Here is a 14290-nt window from a genome sequence, read left to right on the forward strand (position 1 = left end):
TAATCTTGCAAGCTCGTTCAAAATTGGCAATTTTAAAAAGTCACACCGTTTGTAAATTCATTTCAACCAGAACTGAGTCACATTAGAAAAAGTTGCATCTTAAGATAATAACACATAAGTGACACTTCACATGTTTGTTCAGATTAGGGTTACATGAACCTCACAGTCAGAGGCTTCAATTGTGTTCGATTTTGACGTAGGCCCCGAAACCATAGCAACCCCCCGTGGGGAGCAGGACCAGAGAGGCGACCGCGCAAAAGCGGAAGTTCGCGTCAACGAGGGCATGAGTGTTTATTTTCCTTAATTTTAGCGGCTTGGTGGTATCGTTTATGTAAAATGTGACCGATTCCAGGATCGCCTTGTGTGTCGACTGCGGTTAGTGCGTGTGACTGTTAACGAGGAAGAGCCGGGGGTGAGACAGCTTGTCTCAGTCAGAGCTGCTTCATGTGAACACAATAGGACAGGTGACAGGCCAGGAGTATAGCAGGAGGCAGCGAGTAAAATAAGATCGTATCAAGGGGAGCAGGGATTCTGTATTCAGCAAAATGATAGCTGTTACATAACTTGCCCCTGTTTTAAAATCTTAGGCTCTTCAGTAATCACACTTTTTCTTTACTATCCTGCAGATTTTGCTCCCTTCTTGGCTGCGTTGGTGTATGGATCAATGGCAGCTGGTTGTCCTCTGGCACAGTGTCCATGTGGCCTTTCATCGTGTGTGAGTCCAAACTGTGAGTATTCACAGAGCCTTTCATTGCACAACAGCTGACTTCTCTATTGCTGTTCTCAGCTCTACGCACTTTCTAGCAGGAGCTGCTGATAATCAGTTCTTCTCCCTCATTAACCCAGTACACTTGTACCACTTGTATTGAATTTACGAACCTAACAGCAGAGCCTGGAATGAAACTTGGGATCTTATAGCATATGTATTTCAGCTAATCATCGTACTTGACTGTTGGCATTTGAACCGCTGTAATTTTAAGTATATTCAATATATTGGATGACTTAAGATGATCACCATGATCCTGGAATTCCCATTCAAAGAGTATTGTAGGGGTTCCTCTACATATCCCAAAGACTGTAGTGGTTCAAGAACAAAGATCACTACCACCTTCTTGTGGGTAATTAGGAATGGGCAATAAAGTTGGCCTAGCAGCAATGCTCACATCCCCTAGAATGATTTTGAAAAGAAGTTTTGCAAATTGGGCATTAAATACCCTTACCACACTACCAAGCAATGTATCCTGCCTATGCAAGAAAATACCCACCTTGCACACGATGCCTCTTTTTCATATTCAGATCAAGAACTGAGCAGATTGAATCTGCATCCAGCTATCCTGGCAACTTCTGTGTTTATCCTTGAGTAGCTGAGCCGTTGTACCAGGAAGATCTCTAGTTTGAAACTCACTCAGTCTTTGATTTGGTTAAACCTAGCAGTTGGTGCTACAGTCAAACTTGGCAAACCTAGGCTAGGAATAGAAAAATCAACCAAGTTGTCTAAATTGCTGGAAAGCATCAGTGTGTGATCGTAAGTAGGTTTAACTATAGCACTGATGGGTCTGTTGTTGAATAACGTGATGCATTGGATGACTGACCAAATGCAGATGTTAATTACAGGTACAGTACCTGTAATCTGGCAGTTTAAAACTCAGAGTTGTCCAAAAAAACCAAATGTTTTTGAAATGACACTATCAAGGTGTCATTTACATTCATGGTTAGTATTATTGATTATCCTTCACTTCAGTCCACCCCCCACCCCCCAAAAAACATTGTCTTTCTTAATTTTGGCTTTGTCCAAATTATCTCCTGCAATAAGAGGAGCTTCAACTTTTTTGTCAGTGTGGAACAGAATCATTCTCAGTCTTCTCAGGGAATCCTTTCCTTGGGCTTTCTGTGTTCTTGGTTCAAATTTGGGTGAATGGATGTTGATGGTGTGAAAGAAATACATGACAGCTGGAGAATGAAATATTGTTCCACTAGCCTTGGGTCATTACTGACATCTGTAGCACTGTCCAGGGCTAACGATCAGCACTTGACACATTGCTTCTACTTTTGCAGCTCGCTTCTGATGAAGTAGAGTTCTGGGCCCAAACAAACATTGACAGGAGTACCTACCTTAAGGTTAACCTGAATTCCAATTTAGTATTTTTCTTGAGGGTCTTTATTATATCCAGTCACTGGAGGTACATCTAAAATCCGGGAACACCTGCATTCTGGCACAGTCTCAGGTTCCAAGGTTGGCAAAATTAAGGTACTGCACCTGTATAGGAAACCTCCTGAGACATGTGAAACCATAATCTGCAATGGAAGAGTTTTCCCCAAAGTACATAAGATCCTTAGAGACTTAACAGTGTAGTTGCAGAAATATTATTTCTCTGTGCAGCACAGTTTAGGACCAGAGAGCATAATCTTGAAATAAGGGGTCGCACATTGAAATTGCACATCTTAGAGGGTTGTGAATCTGTGGCATTCCTTATTACAGAGGGCTATTAAGGCTTGGAAATTAGGTATATTCAAGGCTGAGATTTCTAATCTGTAATGAGATCAAAGGTTATGGTTGAAGATAGGATTATCTGATCAGCCACAACCCCTTTGAATGACAGAGAAGACTTGATGGGCTGAATGGTCTACTTCTGCTCCCGTGTCTTATGGTCTTCTCGTGGCACACAAGGCACAAAAAGCGTGATGTTATGTCTGATTTCATAGCTAGTTTTCCTGGAACAGGTTGCTAGCCTGAAACCAGAGGCTATACCTTAAGAACCAATACATTTCAATCATAGCTGACCAGGATACACTCCCAGTCTTGACTGTTTGCCACAGGTGTACTGGAAGAATTTACAGGTTGATAATCTGTTTGTCCAAGTTATGGATGCAGTTCCCATGGCCATCAAGTCCTGGAGATGAACTCAAACCAGCAGCTTTTGGCTTGGTTGCAGGGATGCTACCATAGTGCCTCAGGTTTATAATCAAAAGAAGTGGGAAGGAAATAAGAGAATCCCTTATTTGTGCTTTATACCCTTCTGTTCCTCCTAACCTTTAATGTCACTGCATCTACATTGAGGGCCAATTACTTTAACAATTGTCAGTTTTAAAGGTGGAAAATCTTTATTAATTTTTGTGTAAGGTTGTAATTGGCAGTGACAGTTTATCTTTAGAATTCAAATTATTATGGAAAGCTGTGTGTGCAGTTTTCAAGTTGATAGTTTGTTTTGACCAGGTTGCTGCTTTTACATTTTTGTTCTTTAAAGTACCTTCCCAGGTTTCTTCATATACAACTAGTTATCCTGACGATACTATGTGTCAGCTGCTCTTCCTAATTTATCATCCAATGTCACTTTGATAGATGTTTTCAGTAGAAAGTGGGCAAATCAGCTTTGTAATCCAGCATATGAAAATATTTTGAGGCCCTAAGTCATTTTGAACTACTACAGATACTGAAGTCTTCTCTTAACATGGCTCAGCATTAATACTGAGGAAGGATTTTTTTCACTAATTCATTATATTATGAATCATTACTAATAATAAGTATTATTTAAATCACGTTTTCAGAATGGCTGGTTTACAATTGGCTTCCTGTGGAAGGTTGTTGGTGTTTTTTGTCCTTCTGCTGAACATTCCTCTCCACCATGGAATAGAATTTGATCCTTACAGATCATTGGGAGTCAGTCAAACTGCAACCCAAGCAGAAATAAAGAAAGCTTACAAACAACTGGCCCGGGAGTGGTGAGTTTCTGCCTGTATTTTAATTTAAACAACATGAATATAGACAATATGTCCAGCAACTGTATTTCTCCTCATTCCTCTTTATAACTTTAGTCTGATATCTGAGACAAATCATACAAAATATAGGGCAGTGACATGGAGCCAAAGCATAAAATCTAGTTGGAAATACCAGCTCCAGGAAACTCTCTTGTTAGAAAGTTTGTAAACAGTAAGGTCTATAAATGCTATAAACAAAAAATGTTAGTTTGTTAAATTTTCAATCACAATTTGATTTAATCTAAACACTCTTACAATCATTTCAAGGCTTTTTTTATTCACTGTGTGATAGACTTTGTAATACTAGCTGCTAAACTAAGGTATGACATGGTATTAAAATAAGTTGTAAATATTCCCAGCATGGTAGTCAGTGCAAGTTGTATATTATTGGAGGTCTCTAATTGCTTAGAGAATAAATGCATTATTAAGCATGTACATAAGCCATAATAGGTGGAGGAAGGATTTACAAGAATATTGCCAGGTTTGGAGAACTTTAGCTATGAAGAAAGGTTGAATAAACTGGGATGGTTATCCTTGGAACAGAAAAGGCTGAAAGATTAAATTGAGGTAAAAAAAATTGAGGGGTCTGAGCAGAGTGGATCATGGGTCTATTTTCTTAGCAGAAAGTTCACTAACCAAAAGAAAAAGATCTACAAATTTGGTAGATGGAATAGAGGAAAGTTGAGAAATATTTTTACCCATAGGCTTGTGTGCTTTTAGAACTGACTGCTTGAAGCAGGGAATAGAAACCCTCACTGCATTTAAAACATACTTGGATCTATACTTGATGTGTTGCTACCTATAAGATAATGTACCAAGAACTGGGAAGCAGTTTTAAGCAGGATAGCTTTGACTGGTGCAGGCTTGATGAGCTAAAAGGCTACCTTCTCTGTTCTGTGCCATAAATTTCTGTGATTCCTTGAAATTCCCAGGGGGCCTATGCTAATTTCAATCCAAGTTGCAATGGGGACACTGCAATTAATCTTTATACCTTACGGCTACAGAAGAGAAAAATTGAATCAATGTTCCTGATCCTGATCGCTGTACTGTTGAAAAATGTGCGTATAATCAGAATGGAAGTCACCTATGGTGAACATTACAAGAAAATGGTGTGCTGACATTTAAACTAGAGTCACACATAACGGATGAGCAGTTTGCGTTAAAGTCTTCTGAAAGGTCAGTTAAATTGTACCTGATGAAAGTTAGTGTTTTTACAAGAGTAAGGGAAATTAGTACAAAGAAAAGCACAAAGTACAAGGTTTTCTTTTGTGGTATGTAAGTCAGTCCCGCCTATCCACTCCACCTTCCCATTGACCAATCAATCATTTACCAGAATCTGCCTATCACCATCCTGCTTACATTTTGCCCAGCTCCACCCTCCTTCCCTCTATTTATTTCTCAGCCCTCTTCCCCTCCCCAGTCCTGATGAAAGGTCCCGAAATAAAACATTGACTCTTCTGCTCCTCTGATGCTGCTTGACCTACTGTGCTTTTCCCAGCTCCATACTTTATCGACGCTGAATTTCCAGCATCTGCAGTCCTCATAATCTTCAAATCCTGTGCAGTGAGCTGGTTAAAGACCTTTATGCCAAGATTTTTAATCTTGCTACAGAATATGTTGAGACTATATTTAAATTTTGCATTCTTATGGGAAAAGTCATGTTAGGGTTTGGTTTATTTTTCAGGCACCCTGATAAGAATAAGGACCCAAAGGCTGAAGAACAGTTCATTCAGATTAGCAAAGCATATGAGGTAACCAAAACATTGAATTGAAATTATGTGATAATTTATTCATGGATTTCCCTTGCAAAGGGTAACAACTGAAGCCCATTGCAGTTTGGAGTTTTGTGAAGTCTTTCTGAAACCTGGATATTTTTTCCTCATTGTTGCATTGATATTTCCTTTAAGAAAATGTAATTCACTATATATTGCTTATATAGATGGAACCTAGAATATTTTTCCAAACATAGCAGTTCATTGAACAGTTGGTAACCAAAAAGCAAAAAAAAAGTCTGATCAGGTGGGTTATATGTTATACTTTTCATCATATTTCCTTGTTGCTTTTGGGAGAAGTTGCAGTTCGATTTGCTCCAACTGTGGTCACATTCAAGGATCTATACGCAGTAGATACCTTTTTCTTATAGTCTACAAGGCAACTAAATTGATTAACATGTTATTACTGACCATTATTGACAACTAAGTATGTAAATTAGCTGGCTGAGCTGGAAGGTTTGTTTTCAGATGTTTCATCACCATGACTAGGTAACATCATCAGTGAGAGTCTCCAGTGAAGCACTGGCGGTATGTCCCACCTTTCTATTTACCACTTTGACTGGGACAACAGACACATCCTAGGACATGTGAAACAAAGACACACACAAGAATTCCTAGAGGCATGGCATTCTAACCAGAACTCCATCAATAAACGCATCGACTTACACCTTCCCTTGGAGAAAAAAATGGAAATGATATCACCCACCTTAAGAAAGTAAGGCCTATAAATAGAGAGGCGGGACATACCACCAGCACTTCACCAGAGATTCTGAAGATGTTACCTAGTTGTGGTGACAATGTCTGAAAACAAACCTTCCAGTTCAGCGAGCTAACTTACATACTTATCATCAACCTGAGCTACAAATCTTCTCAAAAATCATTATTGACAACTGTTGAGCCGCTATATGTTCTAAGATATTGGATACTTATTTAATTTCCGCCTGTGTAAATAATTCAGGATAATATTCATATATGTACTACAGGGGTGTGGTACTTCCCTGTATTTGAAGGTTAACAAGAAAGACTGGCATTTATATAGTGCCTTTTAGGATAATCAAAAATGCCACAGTACTTTGTAGCCAACTAAGTACTTTTTTTGAAGTATGACCACTTCTGTCAACAGCAGCCACCTCCATAGACAGCAATATGACAATGACCAGATAATCTGTTATTGTATTGTTGATTGAAGGAAAGGTATTGACCAGGACACTGGGGATAACTTCCTGCTGTTTGAAATAATCTCCGTACCCACCTAACAGGGCAAGCAGGGCCAGGATTTAACATCTCACCCTAGAGATGGCATTTCTGATAGTGCAGTGCTCCTTCAGTACTGCGCTGGAATGTAAGCCTTGCTTTTTGTGTGTCTGCTGTGACATTTACCTCCAAGCCAGAATGCAGTGGATTTATGTGTGCCGGTAACTTGTTTCGTGTAAGTTCTTAATTGATTTCCCTGTCAACCTCTATCTTCACGCCAACATTTTCTATCATAAAGAGGAAACTTCTTTTCTTAGAATGTGAGCATGCATTGATAATCCCCTGGCCCTTATCACACTTTGTCAGTGCACCTGCCTGGAAGATTGTTCTGGAGTTGACAATTTAAGAGACCTCCCTAATCTGCCATCCAACTAAGAACAATGGATGGGTCCTTGAGGCTGTAGTATCAAAGGACTGCAACTTTATAAAGAGCATCTCACACTGTTGGAGGTGGGTGCTACCATTGTCAAAACCAAATGGTTCCTTCGTTATGATGCCTCTGAAGTGCTTAGAATTTAAAGGTTAAAACAGCTGACAGTGTGGCAGTGATTGTAGGAGGTCTTGGGGGAGTCTCCATCCAGCTGCCAGAAAGCTGCCTCAGGGCATTGGCTGGTGTACTCAATGGGGACCTGTGACAATGTATACAATCTGCCCATAGATAGGGAATTAATTTTACCGATTGGCTACCCACATTTGCAGGTGATGACGCTTCCTGCAGGAAAGTCACTGGAGGCAGGAACATGTTAGCCTGCCAATCCGATGTCAATTTCTATGAAATTTCTCCTGGCTTTGTCTTTAATCCTGCTCCCCTTCAGGCTTCTTCATCAAATTTAATTTATCAAGTTTCTACCAATTTCAGCAATTTATTTGTGCCCTCCTGAAGACTGCTGCTATCCTCGTCATTGTTAGCTACATTTCTGCGTTTCCAGTCATTGACAAACTTTGAAATTATATCCTGTGCCTGGTAGCCAATTCATCAATACACTTTTTTAACAGAAAATTTATTTTCATTGCAATCTTTATGCAACTTTCCAGAACTTGAGTTCAACTAGATTAAACCACAAGCGTTTTGAGCAACTTAATGGGAAGATGATGGCACAAAAAGTCCGTCATCTGTATTTTTTGGTTATGGCTATGACACCAATCTGTCATATGAAGTTCCGGTGAAAGCTCAACTCACTGTACTTACTGATTACCTTTCTTTTTGCTTTAGATTCTTTCAAATGAAGAAAAGAGGTCAAATTTTGATAGGTATGGAAATCCTGATGGACAACCAGGGAATCTCCATCATCCACAGCAGCACTTCCGGAGTTTCCATAAATACGACAGCTTCTTCTTCGATGACTCTTTCTTTCAATTCCAGTTTAATTCTGCCCGAGACTCCTTTGATGATAAGTATCTACTACATTTCTCACAGTACGTGAATGAGGTTGTGCCAGACAGTTACAACAAACCGTATCTCATCAAAGTCACCTCCGACTGGTGTTTCAACTGTGTTCAAATTGAACCAATCTGGAAGGAAATGGTACAGGAGCTTGAACCTCTGGGTACGTTACTCTCTGAATAATGAATTATTACTAAGCTTCTGTTTGGAGGGGAAATCTGTTCAAAGCCAAAGAGGAGTTCAGCATGCAATTGTGTTGACTGATGTGTTCTCATGTATAAATGAGAGAGAATCCTGATGCATCTTTTTCTTTCATGGCATGTGATCAGCAATTGTAGCCAATCCAAATTTGCGGTCGCTCTTGAATTAACTTGTGTCAGCTAAATACTGAAGTTAGCCTCCATGATTCTTGACTATAGAGGACTTGAATCAGTGTTTGTGTTGACATTGAATGGGGCAGAACAGACTGCTCTAATGACCCCATCATAAATAACAATCTCTGTCCAGGATCAAGTTAAGTTTGCCTAAGTACTTGTACAAAGTGCTAGAGGATTACCAGAGCTTGCGGAACTGTGCCCAAGTAATGAATAAAGTTTGCTGGAGGAAAAACAGAATTTGGAGGCAGTGGGAGGGTAGGAGCATGATGTGGAAACGAAATGCAAACTAATGAAGCATGACAGTGTTCACTGGGTGGTGGAGAATGAATAACTAATTGTTTGTTTATTTTCAGGGCTTGGGATTGGAGTCATAGACTCCGGGTACGAGCGTCGTTTGTTAAATCACATTGGCGTATATCAGCATCCAGCAATTGTGGGAGTCATCAATGGGCGAGTAACATTCTTTAAAACCACTGTGGTTCGAGAAAACTTAAGGCGGTTTGTGGACAACCTTCTGCCAAACAAGCTTTTGGAACAGGTATGTGGTCAAATAATCATGCAAGTTTAGATAAAGCAAGGGCTCACTGATTTCTTGTGCCTATTAATGTACAGCTTCTATTGTACTGTTCAGAATGGTCAAATTGCTTCTCAACTGTTTGACTCGGAGCATGTGTATTTTTTTTTCTTATGGCTAATGCAATAATTGTTTTGATATGTATTGTAGCTTTAACTCAAGACCCTGTGGTATTATGCTTTGGCCAATTATATATGCAATATTTTATCTTTGTGCAGTACCCTGTACTAGTGTGGCATCAAAAAACAAAATTCTCTTATCTTCTCATCTCTCAAGTTAGTACACTTGTAGGCTGAATTACATAATCACCTACGTTTTGATTTATAAAAATAAGGGATGTATAATGAGTCATTGGAGATTTGATCTAGAAAAGCAATATTGAAATAACTCCACAGAGGCAAGTCACCCTTTATTTACACATGCATAGTACTTGATACTGGTCTGGCTCCCTCAGAGCCAGCTTTCAGAGCGAGCAGAACTTCTGACACTCTTGTTTATACCTGTCAGCCATGGCTCCCTGATTGGACCAGGTTAACAGACCAATCAGAAACTCCTATTCTCTGAGGTCCAGCTGGTTGATCTCATTACAAATACCACCAAATAAAGTGCAATATCGGCTATTTGCCTACGTGTTACAAAATGTACTGAAGCAGTCAATAAATTCTGACAAATCGTTAAGAGATAGTTAGAATTACACAAACTATATGAGACTTTGCACATTCTCTCCAACTGTTTAAAAAAATCCCGACTGAAAAAGTTACTCTGATACAAAACCAATTGAAAATACAGCGGGGATTTGTTCAGTTGGTGCAGGTGCCAAAATTATTCAGATCAGCTTTGTAGTGTTTGAAAATAAAAAAAAATTGACTTGCATTTATATAACATCTTTTATATCCCAAGGATTTTATTTGCAAACAATAAGTTATAGTGTCTGTTATAGGACACATGGCACAGCAATGTCCCTGAAAAGCACGGTATTCATGATGAGGCCTGTTGTCTGTTATAGTTCTTTCAGGATTACTTTTCTTTGCATTGTGCCATGGGAGCTTCTACATCTATCTCAGAGAGACAGGGTTTTGGTTTGGCCTCTCATCTGTAACAAAGCACCTTGAATAGTACTCACAGAAACTGAGACTGTGTTACAACTTGGCTGTCTGAATGGGGCTTTAACTCACAACTTTGCAACTCTGAGGCAAGAGTGTTGTACCCAAACCTAAAGGTTTGAATTCTCACCTTTTGCACTTTAGTTATGGATGGTATGTTAGCTTACAATTGTCAAACTAGAATGAAATAACGGAAATGGAGAATAGGGATCCAATATCTTGGAATTTAATCATTTAACAAAACAATTGTCACTTTTTTTTAAGGTAACTAACAATAATTATGTACATTTCCTGTCTTCATGGGAGCAAGACAACAAGCCACGTGCACTAATGTTTCACCAGAAGTCTATGGTGCCATTATTGTACAAGGTAATGCATCTCGGGCCCTATATTGTGAATTGCAGGGTATGATGGTGAAATTGAAGTTGTTATAGCTTTATTTTCTACTGAGAGTCTACCAGAATCTACATTATGCTGAAATGTTTTGATAAATCCTTTTTTTCCTTATGGTCTTACTGTTGTTATTTTTGAGTTAAATCTCAAAATATATTCACTAAGGCATAGAAGGAGACCATTCATTCTTTGAGGTCATGTTAGCTCTCCAGAGAGCAGTCCTGTTTTCAAATGCCTGTAAGTTTATTTCCCCTGAGTGCCCTCCAATTTCCTTTTCAAAATCCTTGATCGTCTTTGTTTCCATCACCTCACAAACAGTGAGTTCTAGATCATTACATACAAAAGTTCTTCCTCCTATTCCATCTCTGCAACTTTGGCTTAAAACCTAAAATCTGTTTGTCTCTCTCTACTCTCTTTTCGCCGTCATCTAATGGGATCAGCTTTCCTTTATGTTCATTTTTAACTACAGACCACAACCACACTGAATTGCCTTTGCACTTTTGATGGAGATGACATTAAGTTGCAGTAATAGAATTCATACAGTGTGGAAACAGTCCTTCGGCCCAACAAGTCCACACTGACCCTCTGAAGACCAACCCACACGGACCCTACCCCTGCGACTTTACGTTTACCCCAGACTAATGCACGTAACCTACACATCTCTGAACACTATGGGCAATTTAGCATGGCCAATTCACCTAACCTGCACATCTTTGGATTGTGGGTGGAAACTGGAGCACCCGGAGGAAACCCACATAGACAGTCGCCCTCATGGGTCCCTGGTGCTGCGAGGCAATAGTGCTAACCACTGAGCCACCGCTAATGTTATCCAAGCCACTTTAGTAAACGCAAATCACAAGAATTGTTAATGACCCATTTACAACTTTAACAACTGATTTTAGACTTTAAAAATTCTCCCTGTAAACCTAAAAGCACATTTTTAAATAAAAAAGCATTTCATATTTTAATTTTAAAATACACTTCTTTTCTCTGAGCAGTGCTGTTTGAAATTAGTTATGTCATAGAGTTATTTAATATTCAAGAAAAATTATTGTAATTATTGTTGAAGGTTCTGGATTTTAATTGCCTTTGTTCAACACTTAAATGCATTTTGCCAACAATGTATGATCTTTGTTTTTACTGCAATTAATTGTTTTTGGTTAATGCAGACAAACATGGGAAAGTATTAAGTTGCTGTTCTTGACATATGTTTTTCTTTCCAAAGCTGATTGCCTTCCAGTTCAAAGATTATGTAAAATTTGGAGCTGTGCAGACTGGGATAGAACTGACTGATGAAATACTGACTCATTACAGCATAAGCGGTTACACGTCTACCATAATGATTTTTAAGGAGAATGTCGACAAGGCAGCTGATAGCATCCAGGTATGTACTGTATTTTTTGTTTGTTTCTGAATTTCTTTTCAAGATGAAGAATGATGTTGACGGAGAAATGGTGCAGCCTCCTGAGATTACAGAGCAAAGGTTAAGAATAATCCCAAACGTTATCTTGAAATTAGTCTTTAAAGAGTTGCCTTTCACTTCTATAAAATACATTATAGCCACAAATCAAATCCCTCATTTCGTTTCATTATTTGTCTTTCCTGAAATACTGACAAAAACCAAAATATAACCCCATGAGTCTTGGCTGCCACTGCTATCACACCCATGTGACCATCCTTTATCTATAAGAAATCCCTATCCATTTCTTCTCTGGTTGAGTAAGCTTTTGACACTCTCTGTTATTGTGCAGAGGGATAATGGCTACATAACGCAAAGTGACTATGAAATATAAAGAGAAATCGATCAAAATAAACTCTAAATGGATTTGTGTTCCTGTGCCTGGATTAAAAACTCATGGTTTTGAATGATTTCTTACAGCCTAAAGGAATGAAGAAACAAATAATAGATGATTTCATTTCTGGTAACAAATTCCTACTGGTTCCTCGTCTTACAAGCCAGAAACTCTTTGAGGAGCTGTGCCCTCTGAAACAGTACCGTCGTCAGAGAAGGTAAGTGACCGGTCTTGCAGCAATGATTGGTTAACTTTCTTTCGATGCTGGCCATTAAGTAAGTTGAATAAATTTGCCTGATGCTACTTGATAAAGAAGAAGGAAAGACTTGTACAAAGAAATTTTGCAGGCTTCAGGATATCCTATACAGCCAACTAAGCACTTCAAAATGTGGAAACTACAACAAAACCCCTCAAGCAACAATGTGATCGTGTTTGGATAGTTTGCTTTTATGATATTGATTGAGAGACAAGTATTGAGCATGGCTTTTCTTTTGAAATAGTGCCATGTGATTCGTTAAGTACGGTTGAAAGGGAAAGTATAGCTGCACTTAACATTTCCTCTGAAAGATGACATCTCAGTGCAGCACTCTTTCATTAATGAACTGAGCGTTAGCCTAGATTTTGTGTTCAAGGCACTGATTTTCTATTCCCACAAGTAAATTAAGAACAACCAGGAATCCGGGGACCCCACAGATGCTATTGAGAGATTGGAATGCTGCATGTAAATCAGTATCGTATACTTACTGTGCCACTGCAGCACGGATACTTGAGGTTTGACTTTTTGACCAAAAAAAAAATCATCCTCTCTACTTGCAGTGGGAAAGTGCATTCAATGGTGGCATTGATTAATGTTTTTGGCAAAGGCATCTGGTATCAGGTATCTTCAATTTTTTGTCTAACTGCGACTATTTTGAGAATCTTTCTGTTGTTATAGTGTTATTGGATCTCAAATTGATAATTGACTTCTGAAGAACCTCTGGATGCAAAACCTTAACTCCATTTCTCTCTTCACAGATGCTGCCAGACTTGCTGAGTTTCTCCAGGATTTTGGTTTTTATTTCAGATTTTCAGTATCAGCGGTATTTTGCATTAATTGATTTATTGATGCAAATAACTGTATGATTTGTCATATCTGTTTGAAAGTTTCAGTAAATATATTCTTCTTTGTGCACTTAGTTTATTTATCACCTTGGTTAAATTTTCATTTGGCAATGTTATTTTGGCCTTGTAATGTATGGTAATATATATGCATGATTTGACTTGAATTTTTTCTCCAGATATTGCGTCATGCTAATCATTCAAAAGAAAGATGAGTTGCAGGCTCCGTATCACTCCTTTGTGTCATTCGCATCTGTAAATATGAAAGAGTCTGTGAAATTTGTTTACGTTTATCCCGAACATCAGCAAGCATTTGTTAATGCCTTGCTTCCACCAGCACTGCAAAACAGTCCAGTACCAAATGTGAGTAGAACAACTGTGTCCAATTTTAAACTGGATATCTTGTTGCATGCCTCTATTTGTCATTTCTTTCTGCATGAGCGTCTAGCCTTAACAGAATACACAACTCCAGTTACAAAACCAACTATCCAGTGATGGGAGAGCTGTTCGCATTTCTATGTTTGATATTAATTGAACAATCATTGGTGATATGATAAATGGACATAATTCATTTGGCTGAGATTTCTCAGCTCGCTATTTGAACAAAGATGTGATTTGCTTAAAATAAATAAGCTATTATGAAAATAATGAATGACACACTGTCATAGAAATATTAAAATATTTGTCCAAAACTGTCACCATCAGTATATTTAGTCACATATGTCGTTTACTGGAGGTTCACTGATGATGTGATCTAGTATGGTGACACAACATCTGAAAACGAAC

At 38.7% G+C, this 14290-nt stretch overlaps 1 protein-coding gene across 4 annotated transcripts in view; it reads left to right on the forward strand.

The window, feature by feature from the left end:
* Positions 1-232: 232 nt before the first annotated feature.
* The window catches only part of dnajc16 (DnaJ (Hsp40) homolog, subfamily C, member 16), a 28597-nt gene continuing 14539 nt past the window's right edge, over positions 233-14290 (forward strand). For 2 of the 4 annotated variants that reach the window (XM_043675758.1, XM_043675761.1), the window contains exons 1-10: positions 233-375; positions 627-728; positions 3547-3720; positions 5441-5507; positions 7996-8329; positions 8897-9081; positions 10485-10589; positions 11839-11997; positions 12493-12623; positions 13684-13867. In XM_043675758.1, coding sequence (XP_043531693.1) covers positions 697-728; positions 3547-3720; positions 5441-5507; positions 7996-8329; positions 8897-9081; positions 10485-10589; positions 11839-11997; positions 12493-12623; positions 13684-13867 — 1371 coding nt within the window. In that variant the 5' untranslated portion in view covers positions 233-375; positions 627-696. Of the gene's footprint in view, positions 465-626; positions 729-3546; positions 3721-5440; positions 5508-7995; positions 8330-8896; positions 9082-10484; positions 10590-11838; positions 11998-12492; positions 12624-13683; positions 13868-14290 lie in introns of all 4 variants that reach the window. The other 2 variants (XM_043675759.1, XM_043675760.1) reach the window with 2 other exon arrangements.

This window comes from Chiloscyllium plagiosum, chromosome 34 (assembly GCF_004010195.1).
Source record: "Chiloscyllium plagiosum isolate BGI_BamShark_2017 chromosome 34, ASM401019v2, whole genome shotgun sequence".
Lineage (NCBI taxonomy): Eukaryota > Metazoa > Chordata > Chondrichthyes > Orectolobiformes > Hemiscylliidae > Chiloscyllium > Chiloscyllium plagiosum.